Source organism: Cnephaeus nilssonii (assembly GCF_951640355.1).
Source record: "Cnephaeus nilssonii genome assembly, chromosome: 5".
Lineage (NCBI taxonomy): Eukaryota > Metazoa > Chordata > Mammalia > Chiroptera > Vespertilionidae > Cnephaeus > Cnephaeus nilssonii.
The window spans coordinates 80,571,716-80,595,079 of record NC_137076.1 but is presented as its reverse complement, the minus strand read 5'-3'; the positions used below and the strand labels follow the sequence as shown (position 1 = coordinate 80,595,079).

The 23,364-nt window shown below is 38.0% G+C and overlaps 1 protein-coding gene across 1 annotated transcript in view; it reads left to right on the top strand.

Annotated features, from left to right (window-relative positions):
* The window catches only part of PFDN1 (prefoldin subunit 1), a 62,149-nt gene that overhangs the window by 3,388 nt on the left and 35,397 nt on the right, over nucleotides 1–23,364 (top strand). Inside the window, exon 3 of the mRNA XM_079770683.1 lies at nucleotides 19,366–19,450. Coding sequence (XP_079626809.1) covers nucleotides 19,366–19,450 — 85 coding nt within the window. The remainder of the gene's footprint in view (nucleotides 1–19,365; nucleotides 19,451–23,364) is intronic.

Below are 23,364 nucleotides of genomic sequence, written 5' to 3'. Positions count from 1 at the left end.
TTTGGAGAGCTTTTAGTTAGAATGGAATTTGACCTCAGTCTTGGGATGACTTATTTTGTGATTGATTTGAAGGAAGCATAACATGTGTAACATTTAGCAGTGACTTTGGAATGACATCATGAGAAGTAGACCCTGCTCCTGACTAGCTAATCCATAGCTTTCTGGAAAAGAGATAGATTATGATAAACTGTTCATTAGATTTGCTTGATCAGAATAAACAATATGCCACAAATAAATTTTGTCTCCGGAGTTCATATTTTTCATTTTAGCTTGTTTTAAGAGGAAGAAAATCCCAATTTGAGAGTTTATTACTGGGACACAAAAGAATTGGGTTGAGAACAAAGTAGTGCCCTTGAATATGTGTCTATGTAGTATGAAGTGAATTGTTGGCATTCATCACAGGATAATTTTATCCTTAATGTGAATATCCTTAGGTCTTAAAACAGTAATGCTAGCTTTTCTAGCATGGTTGTTAACATGTTGTCCTTGGATTTCACATCACTACATTAGCCTGTTTGCAACAGCTAAAGAATCTTTTTCCAAAATAGAAAAACTCTTTGACTATCTTTGGCCTTTGAGTTACAATGAAGCTTTTATTTTTAATTAGAATAATTTCATTTATTAAACATTCTGCAGAAGTGATAGGAGTGTTGCTATTTTTTTTGCATACTGCCCAAAGTGCTACAAATAGATTGCATTCCACATAAAGAATCTTAGAGTTTTAAGGCTGGGATATGAATTAGTTAATGATAGGACAGTAATATTTCCAGAAGATTTGTTTCATATTATTTATGTTTTTAAAAAGAAATATGTAGTTTTAAATGTTTGGATAAAGTGGGACTCCTATATGGTTTCAGACATTGGTTTTAAATTTGACTTATGTGCTTTCTGCATCTCACTGGGAGTGTGCATTTGACCCTGCATTGTAGGGGCATGTAAGGTGAATAGTGTTTGTTGGTTGGCTAGAATATTAGTGCCCTCAGGAAGAAAAGACTTGCTGAGTATTAGTCTGGTCATGAGGACGTTCTCTTTCTTGATGCTAAACCTGAAATATCTATTTCTGAATTTATAGTCTTGGGTAATCTTGAGTATCATTGTGATTCATTTCTTTAATTCTAGTCTTTACCTTATGTTGTCTTATCTTTTCCTTTTTGAGTATTATTTGGGAATTCTAAATAGAATACTAATTTTTCTCAAATTGTTTTGAAACCATGGATTCTAAAATCTAAAACACTCTATTTTTTTGTTTTAGAATCTGCAGTAGATTTTTGCCATCGCTGAAATTCAGGCCTCATTAATCTTTTCTAGACTATTGCAATAGCATATTAACTGTTCTTTATGCCTTTATTCTATCTGTCCAAATGCATTGTTTACACATCTGCCAGAATTGATCATGCCAATATTCTTCATAAAATCCTTTGTTCATCCTCTGTTGTCCACAGGATAAAATTTAAACTCCTTAGCCTCATAGTAATTCATAATCTGTCCTTTATTTATCCTTCTAGTCTCAAGTTCCACCATTTTTTATTCCTAGACTCAGGATAGCTCGTAAATTTCATCACATGGACTTCGTTCCTTTCATTGGTTTTGGGTTATCTGTTGAGAAGGAGTTTGAGTCTCATATAGACTTTAAACATGTTTTAATTGATTAGTGATGCCTGTCATGTAGTAGCATATGAATCAGAAATTGTTATTCTTAGCCTTGCCACATGGGCTTCCTCACACATGCCATGTTTTGTGATTTCTTGCTTTTGCTCATTCTGTCCTTGGCCTGCGATACTCGACTTTCTCTTGTGAAATTCTCATCCTTTAAGACATAACTTAGGTTTTTCTGAAGATTTTTTCCTTTCTGGCAGACTTAATTACATATCTGGGGTGGTACCAGGGCTTTTGTTCCTATAGCTACTTTAGAACACACACATATACACATATACACATACACAGGATGAGAGAGAGAGATTGAGATTTATTGATTGATTTAAAAAAATGTTTTTACTAGTATTGATTTTAGAGAGCAAGGAAGGGAGAGAGAGAGAGAGCGATAGAAACATCAATGAGAGAGAAATGAGCCCACTACCCTGGGTATGTGCCCTGATGGGGAATCGAACCAGACACCTCTTGGTGCATGGGTTGACTGCTCAACCACTGAGCCATACCCGCTGGGCTGATTGATTTTTATTGATTTCACAGAGGAAGGGAGAGGGAGAGAGAGATAGAAATATCAGTGATGAGAGAAAGATAATTGATTGGCCGCTTCCTGCACGCCCTCTAATGGGGATTGAGCCTGCAACCCTGGCATATGCCCTGACTGGGAATTGAACTGTGACTTCCTGGTTCATAGGTCGAGGCTCAACTACTGAGCTACACCAGCTAGTTTCCCCAACCAGATTGTCAGTTCTGTGAGACCATGTACATACATATTTATCTTTGTTTCTTTAGTTCTCAGCATAATGTCTGGCACAAACTAGATGTTAAATGTGTATTGATTTGAGTTGAGTAAGATTCTTTTGCCTAAAATAACTGCATTTTCTTTTGGCTTTTTAGAAAGAATATATGTTTAGAAAGTGACAGACTTAGAATTAGAGTTTGTTATTGTTTTAATATTATGATTCAATAAAGATGAAATTATAAAAGTAACATATTTTGACTAATGTCAGAGGAATTTTGAACAAAATTATGTCATTTGATCTGACAGGATTAATTCTTTATTAAATTGTTGAGAAAGTTGACTAATTCTAAATACCAACCAGTTGCAGAGATACTCAGTCAGAACTGACAATATAGAAAAATCCAAGCCTTTGAAACTAAACTGAGAGCAGTATAGCCCTTGGAGAATAAAGGCTATTCTCTGCAGAACAATATCAATATAATTGTATCTGTTTTACCATTCTCATCTTCACATAGGATGAAAGTCATTTTTCTTTTTAGGGTATGTATTTAGTTTACTAAATCATTGCAAGCCCAGTGCCTTTCAAGTCACAAATATGGAGAATTTGGTAGAGTTAAATACCTGTTATATATGGCTATTTTGGACTTAAAACAAGGAAAATCAAGCTTGCAGGGTAAGAGATGATGAATTGCTATATACTGTAAGCTCTGGGTATTTGTTGCTCAAAGCTATATTCCATCTAGTCTCTTGGCATGTTGCCAGCACATTTTAGTTCTGTTACTTCATATTCTTTGGAGAGGCTGTTATGTAGCCTGATACTACTACCACCAATTTCTAGTTTTACTCCTTAAGCTGTTTGTGAGCTGACCTCACCAGACTGCTTTGAGAACTATGATGAAAGTTACAACTGTGGAATGATCTGTCTGAATAGTTGGAAGTGTTTGTCTTTGCATCTTTCTAGCATACAAGGAGGGAATCAAATAAATACTAGATCTCAAATAAATGTTACATGAATGTTTCTTGTATTTATTTTTTTAGGAATAAGAACCAGTTTCTAATGGTATATGGTAGTTTTCTTCTTTTGTACTTTGCATAGAAGTACAGTTAAAAAAAAAAAGAATTACATTTGAAAGTACACATAAATGACATTTAACCATGCTAGTGTTTGAAAAGATCATTAGGATAAATGTCAAACTTATTTTTATTAACAATAGGTATAACCCTGACCCTGATTTGATGTCAGGTCTGTTATCCTATTATTCTAATCTCCTTTTGCTTGAGGGTTATATAAATAACATTTCTTCTTTCCAAAAGAGACAAATTAAGCTTTTTATTTTTTTAATATGGGAGGAACTTGAGTAGATTAGCCTTTGAAAAGAATGATTAGTGTCTTTTTAAAACTTGAACCTAACCAGAAATAACTTTGTGCCATATTTAAACTAATTTAGAGGTATGCCACCATTCTGTGGGTATTTTTTTACATTTAAGGAACTAAGAATGAACAATGGTATAAATCTACCAACTAGATAAGTGTCTAGCAATGCAGAAATTGCTGTTTGGGAGCGGTGTTGCTATTTCTACTTGTTGAAGTAATTTGATGGTTGATCTCTAATGGTTAAAAGATCCAGAAGTGTTTAGACTTAAGATAAATGTGGCACAGGTAGAAAGTGAAACAGTAGGTTTATTTCTGATAGGTAATAAATATAAAAAAATATATAAATAGTTGAGTAACTTTTCAGCTAATTAGGATGTAGAAATCTGAACTGTCCATGACAGGTTAATTGAACTGCCCTTTGTTTAAAATGTTATGCTGGTTTTGTAGTGATTTCAATTGTAAGTTTGGATGTTGACCTGTAATTTGAACCATGACATTTGATAAAACCGGGATGAAATTTTTGCAGTTTCTCTAAGTTTAGTTATGTTAAATATTAATAGAAAGGGATAGAGTCATGCTGCCTCAAGTTTTGCAACTGTTTTACAATTTCGTGTAGCTGTAGAGTTGGTATTCCAATTAATTTGAGGTAATTTTAAATCTGAAGAAGTAGTTGTATTATATTTGATTCCTAAAAGATTAAGAAATAAATTGTAAATCATGGTGTAGTAAATATTGTTGATAAATATCGTTGGTATTATAGTAAAAATAGTTTTTATTGTTGTTCTCACTGGAATCAAGTTTGGTTATTTTTAGTGCTTACTAGAGGAGAAAAAAATAATGTGTAGGTTACTTTTGGTGTGAGAGCACATTGCAAATTCATAAGCTCTTTTTATGCTCTCTTTAAAGTATTAAGCTGTGTTTTAGAGTAGAGAATATATAAGCAAAGATAAAATAATTTTCAAATGTAAGAAGGAATTTTTAGTTCTTTTTTAGGTTTTATTTTAAAGGAAGAGGAGTTCTTCATGTTGAGCTGCTTTTACTAATAGACCATGACCCACCCTTCATGTGTTTTTATACAGAGCCATTTAAAGTCATGGCTTTCATTGCTCAGAGTTTGAAGGGAAAAAAACACAACTTTTCCTGTTGTGCAAGGAAAAATGACTTCAGTTTTGTTGATGTTGAGTATGTATATAACCCCAGATGGGCACACTCTCCTCTTCCACAGATGTGGTACTCTAGGGAGAGGAGATTTTTGAGTAATATTCTTAATTTCCTTAAGTGTCAGTGATCTAAAAACTTGGTGTTCATTATAACTCTGCTGTACTGCTGTGTGGAATGACATCACTGTTTTTATGCCAAGGGAAGTTAACAAACAGTTGCGTAGGAATTACATAGCCATGTTTCTTTTGCAGATACTTTAAATAATTCCTTCCCTTCTTCCCCTCCCATGTCCTCCAGGGTCCAAACAATCTGTGAAACACAGGAAAGTAATTTTGAAAAGGTTATGCTAATTAGAAGTCTATTGTACAAAAGGACAAAGAAGGTTGTTATACTTACCTTGGGATGAACAAACATGCTACGATTTTTTATTTAATGTGTCCTTGTAGGTTACTTATTTTAGGCCTAAACTTGTTTTAAAAAAGGTAAATGTAATTGATTCATTTAGTTACTTGGAGGACTTTGCTTCTGCATTTCCTGATATCATAAGGCCTGAACTTTTTTTTTTTTTTTTAAACTGACAAAGGATTAAACAAAATCTACTTTTGTTGCTTGAAAGTAGCAATTCTTGAACAACACAAGAGGATACTACAGTGTTTTTGGTGATAAGCAAGAATTAATGTAGTAAACTGATGGAAGAGTGAAAAGTACCATTACCTTTGTTGTTCCTATGTAAATAAAAATAAAGGCAGCGATGATCTTGAGCTTTGCTACTTTGTCATTGGAGAATTATATACTGTAACTGACTTAGCGCTAGCTGAATTTTTCTGAAATGAAAAATAGTAAATTTTAAGCTGTACCAAGAATTTTCTGATCTTAGCTGCTAATTTTCTTATAGTGGCAGATTTAGGAACAATTTGCTATCTAATCTGTTTGAGAGAGGACTGAAGTGTTCATGTCAAGAAATATATCTGCTTAATGAAACTGCCAAAAAGCTCAGAAAAAAATATTTTGACCTAGAAGGTTTGAGTCAGTCTATATATATGAACACACACTTGATAATGACTTATTTTAGTATTCTTTTCTTATATCAGGAATTGCTGTGAACTGCAAATATTCTTTGCCCAGATGGAATAATTAGGATTGCAGTGTGTTGCATGCACCATTAGTGCCTGTGGCTTTGTGAAGAATGTATGCTCAGTTTGTTTTTAGAATTTAAGTTTGAATGGACATATCTGGGAGAATATTTCATTGTCCTGGCCAGGAACTCTCATTACTAACTCTTGTTCTCATGAAAATGAATTAACGTACCTTGAAATGGACCAGATTATCTGAAGACGCTATTCCTATGGCTTTGAAAGAGGACTTGAAATGTTCTCATATCAAAATTTTCGCAGCAGCAGGAGCCCAGTATGAAAAGTGTATCTTTAAATAGATAAGAACATGACTGCCGTAAGCTGAGCCTTTTACATTGTTTAGCTCAGGGTAAAAAGATTGGGACCACAATATGCATCCTGTATGTGTGTGTTGGACCGAATCTTTTGCATTTGTGTCAAATATATTTATATTTCTCTATGACTTTCTACATTTGTATGAGGAGTCTTCTGTTTGTGTCCTTCAGTAGTCATTGGGTAGTAATCTTTTACTATCCAAGGGTTATATTTTATTGTGTTACATTTTAACCTACGGTACTGGTGAAATAAAGATCACATCTTGGAAAAAGTTGTAGCACAGCTTGATGCTTAAATGTGGAAATGTTTGGGGTTTGATGAGGCCAGAGTAAAAGTGGTAAACATCAGAGGTGATTATTTACCAGAATACTTAGAATACCAAATAGTGACCAAAAATAAGCATCATGTTTAAAATAGGTTAACATACTACTGCTTCCATTTCAGGAGTAACAGTTTGATTTAAAAATACACAGTGATTTTTAATTAGTACAGATTGAACCTAGTAGTGTGAGTTACTCATTCAGAACAAAGAATGTTTACATGGGATTGTGTTCCTGACGCGGGAATAAAGACGGTGAATTCTCAGACCTCATCTCATTTGACCTATCAGTAGTGTTTAGTCCAGTTGATCTTTCCTTCTTGAAGCACTTGGCTTCCAGGACATCACCTTTTGATTTTCCTTCTATTTCACTGGCCAGTCCTATTCACTCTCCTTTTTCTGTTTCCTTTTCTTTCCCATTTCTAAATATTAGATTGATTTTGGACTGAGCCTTTGGATTTTTTCTGTTCTCTTTATCTGTACTCAGTCTGTTAGGGACCTCATCCAGGCTTATCTCTTTAAATGCCTTTTTATGTACTGACAGCTACTCACATTTTTGTCTTTAGACCCCTTCCCTAAACTCCAAACTTGTATATCCACCTGCCTGCTTTACATTTCCATTTGATGGTCTAACATGCTTCTTAAAAATAACTTGACTTAAATAAAATTGTCACTGTTTACAAATAAATGGGTTAGGCCCTGGCCATGTGACTCTGTTGAGTATCGTTCCAATGCACCTAAGCGTTGCTGGTTCGGATTGCCAGTCAAGGCATAAGCCCAGTTTGCAGGTTTAAGACCCTGTCCGGGTGTGTGTGGGAGGCAACTGATCCATGTTTTTCTCTCACATCAGTGTTCCCCCTCCACCCCCCCCCGCCTTCCTCTCTTTAAAAATCAATAAAAAGTAAAGTAAACATACTCTCAAAAAATGAAAAAAAAAGTACAGTCGGATGAGTTCTGACAAATGTAACAATATAGAACATTTTTGTCACCCTAAAAAGTTCCTTCTTCCAAGTCAATTCTCTCCTCTCCCAAATCCTATTGTAAGCAACTGATAATCTGATTTCTATCACTGTTGAATAATTTTGACTGTTTTAGAATTTCATATGGACTATATATAAATGGAATCATTATAGTATATACCCTTTTGTTTTTCTTTCATTAAGCATAATTTATCCATGTTGTGTATATCAGGCCTCCTCACTGTAGGTAGAGCTTCAATTCCATTTATTTCAGTACCCTTGCTTCTGCCCCCTTCCTTCTGCTTGCCAGCTTCAACTTCAAGTTGGGTGAAGGATTTCATTAATGAGGTGACGACATCCAGAATTAGGAAGTACCATGTTTTCTATGTCATTTTTGTTAGGGTCAAAGAAATGTTTCCCAGAAGTCTCCAAAAGGGTGACCTCTCACATTTCATGACAGGAACTGAGCCACATACTTGGGCTTATGCCTTGGGGGATGGGACTGCCATGATTGGGAAAGACAAGTCAAGATTTACCCCAGGATTCACTTCCCTTAGTCACTTGGGAAAGTGAAGGGTACACAAACAAAATTGGGGCTCTATTAACAAGGAAGACTGGATATGGAGTTGCTAATCATTAGTGTCTGCTAAAAATTATCCACAGCAATCAATACAGTGACCAACAGTTGAAGGCTGGCTACATGAAAACTGTTGGTAATATATTTAGAATGAATTAGGGAGAGTTTAATGAGGGAGTACAGGTAGGGAGATATTGAAGTAATTCAGTTGTGTATTAAAAGGGCATAAATTAAGGTGACAGAAGTGGAATGCAGAGGAAGTCAGTATGAAAGAAAGTGATGAGTCAGTGATAAATTGGGAATGTAGGGGACAAGGAGGATACCTGTAGCTTTGGGACTTAGGTGAGTGGGAAAGTGGTGATATCATTGATAGAAGCTGAAGTTGAGATGGGGAAACTGCTTGATAGGGAATGTTGCTATCTACACTAATAAAAGAGTAAGATGCAAATTGACCGTACCTTCGCGATGCCCACCAGTCAATCAGGAGTGAGTATGCAAATCAATCCAACAAAGATGGTGGGTTAATTTGCATACGCAGGTGCCGAGCGGCCGGGGGAAGGTGTTCTGTACTGCCCCTGCCGCTCTGGGCCTCTGGGCAGCGTGGGAAGGCGGAAAGGTGGTGCCGGCAGCCAGGGGAAGGAAGGCCCATTCTTTTTTTTTTTAAATATATTTTATTGATTTTTTACAGAGAGGAAGGGAGAGAGATAGAGAGCTAGAAACATTGATGAGAGAGAAACATCGACCAGCTGCCTCCTGCACACCCCCCACCGGGGATGTGCCCGCAACCAATGTACATGCCCCCGACTGGAATCGAACCTGGGACCTTTCAGTCCGCAGACCGACGCTCTATCCACTGAGCCAAACCGGTTTCGGCAGGAAGGCCCATTCTTGCACGAATCTTTGTGCATCGGGCCTCTAGTGGGTAGATAAAATGAGTTAAATTTGAGACATGTTGAATTTGAGGAGATGTGGAACTTACAAGTAATAGGGTTGGTACTATTCTGAGGGTCATTAGTCAGGTTGAAGCCTTGAAAATAAATGAGTTCTTGGGGGGACTTTGGGTAGAGATAGCTTAGCTGAGAGCCTTGCCTAATATTTGCAATAGGAGCCCTGGAAGAGAAAAGGAAGGTTGGGCTTAAGACTTAACAGTACTGTAGTTGATGAGGTGTTCCTGGACAGCTCCCTGAGTCAGTGGGAGAGGGCTGTCCCCAGCCTCCATCTTTGTCTTCTCACATAAATGAATTTATATGAGAGACCTTGACTGTGTTGTGAAAGCCAATTTATTAAAGCAATTAAAGCATGCACCTTTATTGAAAAAGCAAAGCAAGCAAATCTATACATCTGGCTTATGAAGCGCAGACGGGCTCTCAGCTAATCTCAAGAGCCAGTTGGGTGGGGGTCCGAGGTGGTATATACCCTCCTGTCTATAGGTCTCAAAATTCCTCTGCTGAATACTTGGGGTACAGATTAATTTTCAAGGTCCCTTTTTTTTACTTTGTTGTGGTCTTCCCAGAATTCATGAGAAGCACCTGGCAACTTTATCTTGCCAAGCTTTGAGACTGCTGGCTTCTCTGCTTAGGGAGTAAAACTGCCCTTTTTTTTTTTTTTTTTTTTTCATTTCCCCTTTACCCCTACCTTTCTACATTCTCTTATTATGGAGGTTTTTAACCATTTGCTCTTAAGTGTCCTTGGCTGGGGAAGATAATGGCTTGTTAGATACAAGCTGGCTGCAAATTGCCCTCACTGTGGGGCCTTGTTTTAACTTTCCTGTCTCAGTTTCCTTATTCCTCCTGTTAACAATACTATTGTTGTTGGAAAAGATGCTTGATATGATTTTAATCTTCTAATTTAGTAAGACTTGTTTTGTGGCCTAACATGATTTATCCTGGAAAATGTTCCATGTGCAATTGAGAGGAATGGTGAAGTGGATGTATCCAGTGAGTTCACAAGTGGATGGATGTGTGTGCTTGGGTCATTGGTCTCTTAACTTCAACTTCCCGCTCAGGTCTGGCCTTTCCTGCCTCTGGTGAGTGCTCCTCGCCCATTCGGGCTATCATAGCACTTGCACTTTCGGAGCTCTGCACAGCTCCTGCTTGCTGCAGCTCTGCCCGTCTCTGTGTCATGGTCCTTTCTTTATTTTTTTAAATGTTTTTATTGATTTAAGAGAGAGAGAGAGAGACAGAAACATCGTTGTGAGAGAGAAACATCAATTGATTGCCTCTCATACACACTGTATACACCCTGACCAGGGATCGAACCCTCAACCTGAACATGTTCCCTGACCAGGAATCAACCAGTGACCTTTTGGTGCATGGGACGACGCTCACCCACCTGAGCCACATTGGCTAGGGCTCATTTTCCTTTCTGACTTCTCTGACTGTGCCTCCTCAGCGCCTTTCATTTTTCTCTTCCTCCTCTTGTTTCCCCGGCTGTTTTCACATTTTACCTCATATCTGCCAAGGTGCGCCTCAGTTATTATCTGTCTTTTGTATTATTGCCATTCTAGTGGGTATGATTTTGCTTTTACTTTGAACCTATCTATGTTGTTTTATTAAAAGTGGATTTCTCGATGATGGCATATAGTTGGGTCATGCTTTTAAATTCAGTCTGACAACCTTTATCTTTTTTTTTTTTTAATATATTTTATTGATTTTTTACAGAGAGGAAGGGAGAGGGAGAGAGAGTTAGAAACATTGATGAGAGAGAAACATCGATCAGCTGCCTCCTGCACACCTCCTACTGGGGATGTGCCCGCAACCAAGGTACATGCCCTTGACCGGAATCGAACCTGGGACCCTTCAGTCCGCAGGCCGACACTATCCACTGAGCCAAACCGGTTTCGGCAACCTTTATCTTTTTATTGATATGTTTAGATCATTTATGTTTCAAGTAATTATTGCTATGATTGGATTTAAATCTACCTTAATACTTGTTTTCTATTTGTGTCATTTGTTCTTGAGTCCTTTTCCCCTCTTTTTTGTGTTCTTTTAGATTATTTTTTTATGATCCTATTTTACCTTTACTTTCGGCTTATTAGTCCTCAGTAAAAAAAATATTTTTAGTTTAGTTATTGTCCTATTTTTTACAATATATGTCTTTAATTGATCTCAGTCTACCTTCATCTTATATGTCAAATTGCTCCAGTCATTCCTTTTTTTTATTGTTTTGCATTTTACATATGTTATGAAGCCCACGATATGTTATTATTTTGCTTTATATCAGGAATTGGCAAGCTTGTTTTGTAATCGGCCAGGTAGTAAATATTTTTGGCTTGATAGCCAATAAAATGGTTTGCCGGTCATATCTTTGTCACAGTTGTCTCTCTTAACTCTGCAATTGTTGTGAGAAAGCAGCCATAGACATTATATCCTCCTATCTAATAAAAGAGTAATATGCAAATTGACCATTACTCCAACACACAAGATGGCTGCCCCTATGTGGTCAAAGATGGCTGCCCCCATGTGGACACAAGATGGACACCACAAGATGGCCAGATGGGGAGGGCAGTTGGGAGTGACCAGGCCTGCAAAGGAGGGCAGTTGGGGGCAATCAGGCTTGCAGGGGAGGGCAGTTAGGGGTGACCAGGCCAGCAGAGGAGGGCAGTTAGGGGTGACCAGGCCTGCAAGGGAGGGTAGTTAGGGGTGACCAGGCCTGCAGGAGAAGGCAGTTAGGGGCAATCAGGCTGGCAGGGGAGCAGTTAGGCATCAATCAGGCTGGCAGGGGAGTGGTTAGGGGGTGATCAGGCTGGCAGGCAGAAGCGGTTAGGAAAATCAGGAAGGCAGGCAGGCGAGCAGTTGGTAGCCAGCAGTGCTGGATTGTGAGAGGGATGTCATCCCTTGAGGGGTCCCAGATTGGAGAGGGTACAGGCTGGGCTGAGGGCAACCCCCCCGCCCCCGTGCACGAATTTTGTGCACCGGGCCTCTAGTAAATAAATGATCATGACTAGATTGGACTGCAAGCATAATTTGCTAACCTCTGCCTTAGTCAATTATCTTTTAAGATGATTAACAGTAAGAAAAACATGTCAAGCCTTAGCTGGTTTTGCCTAGTGGATAGAACGTCAGCCTGTGGACCAAAGGGTCCCAGGTTTGATTCCAGTCAAGGGCACATGCCCGGGGTTGTGGGCTCGATCCCCAGTAGGGGGCGTGCAGGAAGCAGCTGATCAATGATTCTCATCATTGATGTTTCTATCTCTCCCTCTCCCTTTCTCTCTGGAATCAATAATAAAAAAAGAAAAACAAGTCTATTATATTCATCTTGATTCATACTATTTTCAGTGCTTTTCATTTTTCTGTAAGTTGCCATATGTTATCATACTCCTTCTACCAGAAGAACTACCTCTAACATTTCTTATGGTGTTTGTTAGAATAAACTTTATCAGCTTTTGTTTGTTTGAATTTACCCTTTATTTTTGAAAGATATTTTCATTGTATATGTAATGCTGGGTTAATAATAGCTGGTTTCTTTTGGTATGTACTTTGAAAATGTCATTCCATTGTCTTCTGTCTTGTATAATTTGTGAAAAGGTGTTTGCTGTAACTCTTTGTTTCTCTGTAATGCATCATTTCTGTGTCTGCCTTCAAGATTTTATCTTTGGCCCTGTCTGGTTGCTCAGTGGTTAGAGCATCGGCCTGTGGATTTAAGGGTAGTGGGTTTGATTCCTGGTCAGGGGCACGTACCTCGGTTGCAGGTTCCCCAGCCCTGGTAGAATAAAGACCCAAGCAAAATAAAGACAACAACAACTAGATGTAACATAGTCAAACTACTGAAAATCAAAGATAAAATCTTTTTTAAATCCTTACCCGAAGATATTTTTCCATTGATTTATAGAAAGAGTGGAAGGGTGGGGGAGGGGCGGGGAGAGAGAGAGATTGATTTGTTGTTCCACTTATTTATGCATTCACTGGTTGCTTCTATTTTTTTATTATTATTATTTTTAGTGCTCACCTGAGGATATGTTTTTATTGATTTTGAGAGAGAGAGAGAGAAAGAGAGAGAGAGAGACATCGATGTGAGAGTGAAATTGATCAGTTGTCTCTACTCCCCTCTCACACCCGCTCTGACTGGGGATCGAACCTGCAACCCTTTGGTGTATGTGACTACACTTCAACCAACTGCACCACCTGCTCTGGGCTCCCTGGTTGCTTCTTGTATGTGACCTGACTGGCTCAAACCCAGAACCTTGATGTATTGGGACAATGATCTAACCAACTGAGCTACCTGGCCAGGGCTGTATTTTTTTGCCTTTTTTTTTTTAAAGTGTGTTTTACATTTTTTTTCCTCTTTGTTTTTTAGTTTAATTTTTATTAACCCATCTTCAAGTTTACTTGAACTTTGCCATCCCCCTAATTAGGAACATTGTAATTTATATTCTGTGATTGAGATTTTTCTGGCACATGTATTAAGTTGAATTTGAACCACAGCTCATGAGAAAAGGCCAGTTTATTGTTACACATTCTTAGGAGACATTTTTGTTTTTTCACTACCAAGGTATTGATAAACCAGTGTCTTCTATTTTACTCTGACAAGAGGTAAGTTTATTTTTCTTCACTCTTAGGTTGAAGGTGGAGCCCTTTGGGAACCTGGCTTTAATTAAGGATTCTCCTAATATCATCCTTACTTTGGATGGCCCCTACATTTTATCTCCTACTAGAGGCCCGCTGCACGAAATTTGTGCACTGGGGGGATGGGGGGGTGGTCCCTCAGCCCAGCCTGCACCCTCTCCAATCTGGGACCCCTCGGGGGATGTCAGATTGCCAGTTTCGGCCCGATCTCACAATCCGGGACTGCTGGCTCCTAACAACTTGCCTGCCTGCCTGCCTGCCTGATTGCCCCTAACCACTTCTGCCTGCGAGCCTGATCGCTCCCTAACTGCTCCCCTGCCGGCCTGATTGATGCCTGACTGCTCCCCTGCCAGCATGGTTGACACCTAACTGCTCCCCTGCTGGCCCGATCGCCCCCCAACTGCCCTCCCCTACTGGCCTGATCTCGCCCCCAACTGCCCACCCCTGCCGGCCTGATCGCCCCTAACTGCCTCTGCCCCCACCACCATGGCTTTGTCCGGAAGGAAGTTGGACATCCAGAAGATGGCGGGTTGACCCAATCTAATTAGCATATTACCCTTTTATTAGTATAGATTTTATATCCTGTTTCTGTGCCTGTGTGGATGCTCAAGATCTCTAGAATTCAGCAGAAACTCTCGGGTTTCTCAAGAAGGGGAATTTATTGCTTTCTTACCTTCCAGAATTCCTGATTTCACTATGTTTTGGGCCTTTGTAGAATCTTCATCTGTGTTTGTTCCGCAGAATGTTTAAAATGATTTTTTTTGGCTTTGTTTTTAATTAGGAAGGGTATTCAGGGTATCTACTCTGCATTATGCCATAAAAAGAAGTTTCTACTCATTTAGCATCCCACAGTATAGATCAGGCATCCTCAAACTATGGCCCGCGGGCCACGTGCGGGTGTTTTTGCCGTTTTGTTTTTTTACTTCAAAATAAGATATGTGCAGTGTGCATAGGAATTTGTTCATAGTTTTTTTTAAACTATAGTCCGGCCCTCCAACAGTCTGAGGAACAGTGAACTGGCCCCCTGTTTAAAAAGCTTGAGGACCCCTGGTATAGATATACCATAATTTGTTAATTGTTTCCTTACTAAGGGATTTAGGTTCCTTCCTTCCTTCCTTCCTTTTGCTAAAAATTATGACGTAAAATTTTTTTGCACGTAGATCTTTGTGCACATGCAAGTAGTTTTCATTGCCCATGGAATGAGGCAAAGAAACAAGATAAGTTTATTCTTCTTCAGCTTTTTCTGTGCCACTTAATTTTGGATGCCCTAAATGCTGTTTAGAATGTTTTCAGATATCCTCTAAAAATTTCCCACTCAAACAAAAGGCATTATCATTACCCTATTGTTGTCTCTGAATATTGTATGTCTACTTTGAAAGGGTACCCAAAAAACATCATTGCCACTGATCCTGGATTGTGTTTTGGGTTCGTGAGCAAAGTGGAAGTCATGTACTAATCTGCGGCGCAATTCAGAACACAGCCTCTGATGTTTCTCAAACAAAATCAAAGGCCATCATAAAATTATGTTTTTCGGATGGCAAAATTGCAAATAAATGAGGAAATGAAACAGCAGGCTACGAGCCCTTAATAATTGACAGTGCAGGGCCACATGGCATTGATTTCCAAAGTAGAGGCCTTTTACAAAGCAGTGACTCTAGCCTAGATTATGTCATCCTGAGTATTGTAAGCACATTCTGTGCATATCATTTCTCATATAAAAATAATTTCCCTCTTCATGGTTTATTTTTCCTTTATGGCACATTCTGAATTCCAGATTTTTTTAATCTGCCATTTGGCTTTCCATAAACTGTCAGGCAGGATCTTTGTGAGATTCTCTGCTTTGAGAAACTATCTACATAATATTTATTTATGATATATGACTCATAATTACATTGTCATGATATATCCCTTATCTTCAAAATGGCATCTGATAATTCAGTGCCTTTTTAACAATAGACAAGATGTTTTCTAAAGCAGCGGTTGCCAACTGGTGGTCTGTGAGGTCCGAAAGGTTGGCAACCATTGGTTTAAGGAAACCATTGGAGCAGCTGTTTTAAAGATTTTTTTTCAGAAATCCAAATGTTTCTTGGGGCCCTTTCCAAGAACTATACCGTGTATCTTTGACATTTTTATTTATTTTGATCTATATATATTTGTTTTTTAATCCTCACCCGAAGATATTTTTCCATTGCTTTTAATTAGAGTAGAAGGGAAGTGGGGGGAGAGAGAGAGAGAGAGAAAAAAAAAAGCATTGATATGAGAAAGACACATTGATTGGTTGCCTCCTGCACATGGCCCTACCAAGCCAGGGATCAAGCGTGCAATTGAGGTATATATGCCCTTGACTGGGAATCAAACCCACGACCCTTTGGTGTGCGGGCCGACTCCAAACACTGAGCAATCTGGCCAGGGCTCTTTGGCATTTTTAAATTTGAGGACTAAGCCAAAATTCCCATATCATTTTTGTTTGAATTTTGACTATGTAATTACTCTTTAAGGTAGACATTTGAATTTACTCAATACTCATCCTTGTTTAAAACTTTAATTGCTCAGATGTCCTTAAGCTTATAGTAGATTGGCCAGCTTTGGTGACATCTCTCTGGCCTTTGAGGTTGGCACAATCCAATATAGCTATCTCAGGGGTGTGTGGCCATCGAAAAACATGTTTTGGTTGGTTGTTGAGTGTTTTTGCTTTCTAATAATTTTATTTTCTGCTCAAGGGATTTAGTATCTGTTCAGATAATTTATTTTTAAAGGTCACATAAGTAATGACTTGACCTCTAATCTTAGCGTTGGAAATTTCCCAGACACTAATAAAGATAATGTCCAATGACCTTTTATTTGAGAACCAGAGGTCCGGTGCACGAAATTTGTGCACGGGGGGTGGGGATGGGTCCCCTCAGCCCAGCCTGCACCCTCTCACAATCTGGGACCACTGGCTCCTCAGAGCATCAGCCTGCTCACCAAAGAGTTGTGGATTCAGTTCCTGATCAAGGACACGTGCCTAGGTTGGGGGTTCGTTCCCTGCCTTGGTCAGGGCTAGTCCACGAGTCAGCTAATCGATACATCAATGTTTCTCCCTCTCCCCCTCACCCCCTTCCTCCCTCCCTCCCTTAAAAACAATGGAAGGGATATCCTCGGGTGAGGTTTAAAAAAGAACAAAACAAAACAAATGATTTTAATAGTTAAAAGACTTTCTTAGAAAAATCCTGCATGTAATTAATTACTGATTTGGTGACTCTTGGGCCTAGATTTATAATACTTTTTACATGGTGTCATTGAGACTTAGTACCGTTCTAAACAACTCTTCTCTACAAATACTGTACCAAATGCAGATGCTCTTCAACTTAAAATGGTGTATGTCCCGATAAACCCATTCTAAGTTGAAAATGCATTTAATACATCTAACCTACTAAACATCATAGCTTAGTCTAGCCTACCGTGCTTAGCCTACAGATTTGGGCAAAGTCATCTAACACATAGTCTATTTTATAATAAACTATTGAATATCTCCTGTAATTTTTTTTTCCTGTAATTTTTTATGTGTATGGCTTTCATGCTATTGTAGAGTTGAAACATCATACGTCAAACCATGATAAACATAATTATTTCTGAGAAAAATATCCTATAGACTATAATCTTATCAAAAATAGCACTGTGTCTCTTGGACTAATAACATTTGGACACACAGGGTTATGGAGTAATCCCTGTTTTGCATGAATATATCAGTAAGATTTTTTACAAAAGATCAAGTTGCGACTGAAGACTAGTATGATCAGTTAAATTATCTGGACTTTCCACATCAGGACTCAGGCTTAATAATTAGTGGAGTGAAAAAGAAGTTCAACGGACTGTATTAATGTGTGCGCCAAGGTGTATTCATGAAGAAGAGCGGGTTGTCTGGGCAAAGGGAGAATTGCTGTTTTTGTTTGTTTTTATTTGTTTTATATCTATAATAACAGACCCTCTTGCTAAGAACCTATCAAGACTATTGTTTTTGTGAGGTTGGTAGAGGAAACTGCATATTGCTACTTTGATATGTTTTCTTGTTTGGTTTTTTATTAAGAGACTAGAGGCCCAGTGCATGAAATTCATGCAAAGGGGTGGGAGGTGTCCCTCAGCCCAGCCTGCACCCTCTCCAATCTGGGACCCCTCAAGGGATGTCCAGTGGGATTGGGCCTAAACAGGCAGTCGGACACCCCTGTCACAATCCAGGACTGCTGCCTCTCAACTGCTTGCCTGCCTGCCTGCTTGATTGCCTCTAACTGCTTCTGCCTGCCAGCCTGATCACCCCCTAACCACTCCCCTGCAGGCCTGGTCTCCCCAACTTCCCTCCCCTGCAGGCCTGGTCCCCCCCAACTGCCCTCTCCTGCTGGCCTGGTCACTCCAAACTGCCCTCCCCTGCAGGCCTGGTCTCCCCCAACTGCCCTCCTCTGCAGGCCTGATCACCCCCAACTGCCCTCCCCTGCTGGCCTGAGCACCCACAACTGCCCTCCCCTGCCATCCATCTTGTGTCCACATGGGGGTGGCCATCTTTGACCACATGGGGGCGGCCATCTTGTGTGTTGGAGTGATGGTCAATTTGCATATTACTCTTTTATTAGATAGGATGTTTAGTTCTTTGTTAGAAACTCTTATGTACAAAGAGAAGAAACACTTCACTTAATTAATTGTAATCTTTAATTGAAATTTGTTATAGCCTAGTTTTAGGACAATACTAAAAGAGATTTGAGTAATTGAGGTTTTCCCTTAGTTCCAGTGGAAGGGAAGTATTTCAGTTCACTTACTTGAGGCTATAAAGTAATTTGTTTTTCCTTTCCCTACAGCAAGAATTATGAACATAAAATAAAGTCACAAAACAGATTCAGTGTTAATTTTTAAAGCTTCCCCATATTTCCACCCTCATCTGTTGTAAATAATATGTCTGACTGTAAAGTGGAAAAAGTTGAAATTTTCCACTTGTGCATTTTGAGCTTTTCAGAGGTATTATACACTCTGGAAATAATAATAAATGATACTAGGCTATATACAGCGCTTTTTGTGTTAGGAACTCATATAAACACTAATGCATTGATCCTAACACAGTACTTGATTGTGACTTTAAAAGGTCATGAGTTACTGCTGTTACAACAAAAAAATAAAATAAAAGATTGGAGAGAGAGTTCTAATTCATAAATATTGTTTAAAAATATCTAGATAAAAGTTGATACAGATAACTGGAAAAATAAAAATTATGGGGATTTTTATTGTTTGTTAACTTTTCTCTTAGCCTGTAATAGATTTTTATCCCTTTATGTTTTTTCCCCTTTTATTTATGAATTTACTTGAAGCCTGATTTAATTCCCTTCATAGATAAGAAGGCAAAATTTACTTTTAAGCTTTTATTCCTTCTCTGCCACGAAGGCTTAAACCTGTGGTGATTTTTGGAGTTTGTCACATTAACGTAACAATGCATGTTATTAGTCCTAAATTGGGAGATTATTCCTTTAGCTTTCTTAGTTTAATATTTGTTGATTTTGATGAATAAAGTGGTCATCATGTGGCTTAATCTTCAATTTTTTTGTGTTTTGTAGGTTTATTCTTCAGTCCAAGGAGGTAATTCACAATCAGCTGTTAGAGAAACAGAAAATAGCAGAGGAAAAAATTAAAGAATTGGAAGTAAGTTTTGAGTGAATATTGACAGTAAGTAGCCAACTTTAGAAAATAGTAATTATCTGATTGTGTCATATTAAATGTATGCCTGCTAAAGTCATGCCATTATTTCATTTTTTTCTAATTTTGTTAGAGCTATGAAGCAGTCAAATTAATGGCAGTATATAAGACACAAAAAAGTCTCTAGAAACTAGGGAATTTTGAAGAAGATAGGATGCTTTTATTCTGAGTGTATTTTCTCCTTTGCCTTTGAATGAATATATCTGTTTTTAAAATACAAAAATAACACAACATATATTTAACCACTACATATTGTACTGGTAGGGCATGAGCATAGCTAATGATAATACTAAAGGATATTGATATATTAGTATGTCTCTTTTACACATTGTAATTACTTTAACATAGATTGGGTTCTAGACAAGGACCAATTATTAAGCTGTAATTAACTATTTGAAGGATATTGCTCTGATGAGGAAAACAAATTATTATTTTTTAGGTAGGGAAAAAGATTAGTATAGGTGAAAGTAACTTAGTAAATCTTTGGAAAATTGAAGTTTATTATTAAAATGTCCTTATACATTAAGACTTTTGATGAGATACTCTTCTTGGGGTTTGGTGAAAGGTGCATTCTGTTTATAGTAAAAGTTGGACTGGACAAAAAATTGGTTATTATATCTTTGGGAGCAAGATTTCCTGAGATGGGGTGGATACAGTGACTTCATAGGTCACTTTATCCAATTTGTGTGAGTACCATTTGAGCAGTGGTTCAGAATCTGACTCAGCCCTCTGCTGAATTGGTGAGACACCCCCTAGCTTTCTGGGGGTTTCTCAGGGGCATTGACTCCGCGTGGCCTGGGTGAGCATGTAGTGTCTTAGGTCACTTAGGCTGATTTTTGTTTGACTACTGATGATAATTTAAACAAACCTGATAATAGTTTTGTAGTTTAGAAAGATGTATTATGAAAACAAAACAAATAAGCAAAAAAAAAAACAAAAGAAAAAACTGTTTCCTGCAGTAATCAGGTTGTTATTGTGTCCTGTTTTATCGTTTTTGTCAGCCAACTGTTCTAGGTAGAATTTTATATTCTCTAGGGTTTTCAAACAAAAGTATCTTACTTAACTCCAATCACAACTGTTTCATGTAGATAAAAAATGTGATTTTGCAACTGTTGGTAAATATATCTAAAAATTGTCCTGATGAATAAGTGGCAAGATGCAAAATAATGTGTATATAATTCTCTGATGATCTCTGTGTTGGATAAATTGTAACAAGTATGTGTTAACTTTTATAATTGAAAAAATTGTCCAGGAAAAATCGCCACAGATGATTATTTTAGCATACTATTCAGTTCTGATGAGTATTAGGAAATTTATTTTTAGAAAACGTTTAGAACGTTTCCTTTCATAGAATCTCACATACTGGTTAAGTATCCTGATACCGTCAGATAATAGAAGTAGATTAGCTGGCTGGTTGGTACCTGTTTGAAATGCTAATTATAGCTGTAAAAAACTAGCAGTTAAACTCTAGCCTCTATCCCAGGAAGTTATTTTCTCTTTAATCTTTCATTTTACTGTTATTTATATTATAAAAGCAATATAAGTGCATTATAGAAATGAAAAACAGAAAAGAAAACAAATGATAAAATGAAAATATAACCTTCCCCTTTCCCTGCACACTCCCATATGTCACCCCTGCAGTAGTGTGTATCATTCCAAACTTTCCTTTATTTTATAAACACATTCATACACATATATACACACTTAAAAAAATAATGAGTAATTATTCTGTATATATTGTTCATCATTTGATAACTTATCTTTCCACTTTAATAATATAAATCTAGTTTATATGTAATAAAATTTAAAAAAATTTTAAGTGATTTCAGAGAGGAGGGGAGAGGGAGAGAGAGAGAGAAACATCAGTGATGAGAGAGAATCATTGATCAGCTGCTTCCTGCATGCCCCCCTACTGGGGATTGAGCCTGCTACCTGGGCATGTGCCCTGACTAGGAATTCAACTGTGACCTCCTGATTCATAGCTTGATGCTCAATCACTGAGCCACACTGGCCGGGCTATATTTAATTTCTTATTTTCCATTTCGCCTACCATTGTAGGTTCCTTATTACATCAACGTTCAATTATTATATGATCCCTACCTCTACATTTTGTATACTCTCTAATACTGCCCTATCATGTATTGTTAATAGTATCACCCAGTACATACTAGTACTCTGTCATCCCTGAAACAATCCTGTACTTTTCCACTGCTATACCTTTATAGCTTTGTTACTTCAGACTGAAATATATGCATGTGTACACACCCACATGTGCACTCATACACACAAACATTGGTAATTATAGTGTTCAGATTTTTTTTCGCTTATTTAGTTATTTAGAGAGATGTATCAAATCTCCCTCTGTGATGGTGTTTATCAATTCCTCAGTCTTTCAGTTTAGTGGGCAATGGTATTTAGAGACTATTATCTGGGTGCTGTAAGTGCTCATTATTACTCTGCACATAGTTCAGAGGGTATGTTTCATTTTGCTTTATATGTTTAGGAATATCTCAGCTTTTTTAAATATAACATTCCACTGACTTCTGGCTTCCATTGTTGCTATTGAGAAGTTATCTATCAGTCTAAGTATTGTTCCTTTGTTTATTTTCTCTCTGGCTACTTTTAATGTTCTCTCTTTTTCTTTCTTTAAAAAAAATCTTTATTGTTGAAAATATTACAGATGCTCCCTCTTTCCCCCTCTATTGACCCCCTCTCTCTTTTTCTTTAATGCTTTGTAGTTTCTCTGGGATATGTGTAGGTATGAATTTAGTCTTTTTATATTTTTTTTCTTAGTCCTACTTGGATTAAGTTGAGTTTTCTGAATCTGCGGATTGGTGTCTTCCATCAATTCTGGAAAGTTCTTATTATCTCTGAATATTACTTTCCTGTTTTCTCTATTAAATGGTATTTTCTTTAGGAATTCCCCCCCACCACCACCACCTTTAAACCAGCTACCCCCACATCTGCAGTAGATTCTTAGCTGGTTTTTCCATCTCCAGCTTTTCCCCTTCCAGTCCTTTTAACATATTTAGGTTAGAATGAGTTGGAGGGGCTCATCCTTCCTTGGCTCTTTTTCAATTAAAAAAAATATTTTTATTGATTTCAGAGAAGAAGGGAGAAGGAGAGAGATAGAAACATCAATGATGAGAGAATCATTGATTGGCTGCCTCCTGCATGCCTCACACTGAGGATCGAGCCAGCAACCCTGGCATGTGCCCTGAACAGGAATCGAACCATGACCTCCTGGTTCATAGGTTGAAGCTCAATTCCTTGGTTCTTGTCACTATCCCGAGAAAGAATTCAGATGAGTGACAGAAAGCAGTGTTGAAACAAAGCAAGTGAATTTATTAAGGAAGCAAAAAGCAAGCAGATTTATTAAGAATGTACTAGGCATAAAGCATAAGCGGGCAACTCAGGTAGTTTGAATGCCACACTTGATAGGGGTTCAAGTTTTCCCCATAGGTTTCAAGGTTCCCTTGCCAGATGGACTAGATTTCAAGGTTCTCCTTTTACATTGTTGTGGTTTTTCCCAGAATTTATGAGAACATCTGGTGATTTTATCTTGGAAGTACCAAGACTGCTTACTTCTTTGTTCAGTAGGTGAGATAAACTCCCCCCTTAAACCCTTTCCCTTCCCCCTGCCCTAGCAGCTATCTATCCTGCCTAACATTTATCCCAACCAGCCATATGCTTTTGGGGTTTTTGTTATTTGTCCCCCAGACTTCATCTGTTCTTAGGTTTATCTGGCACAAATGCCATTAATTGGATCTTTGTTCTCTTATTTTTCCAGGCCAGGGTGATTTAAGCTATATATGCTCTGTCAGGGAGGAGAGGTATAAATCATTTGCTCTCAAGTGCCC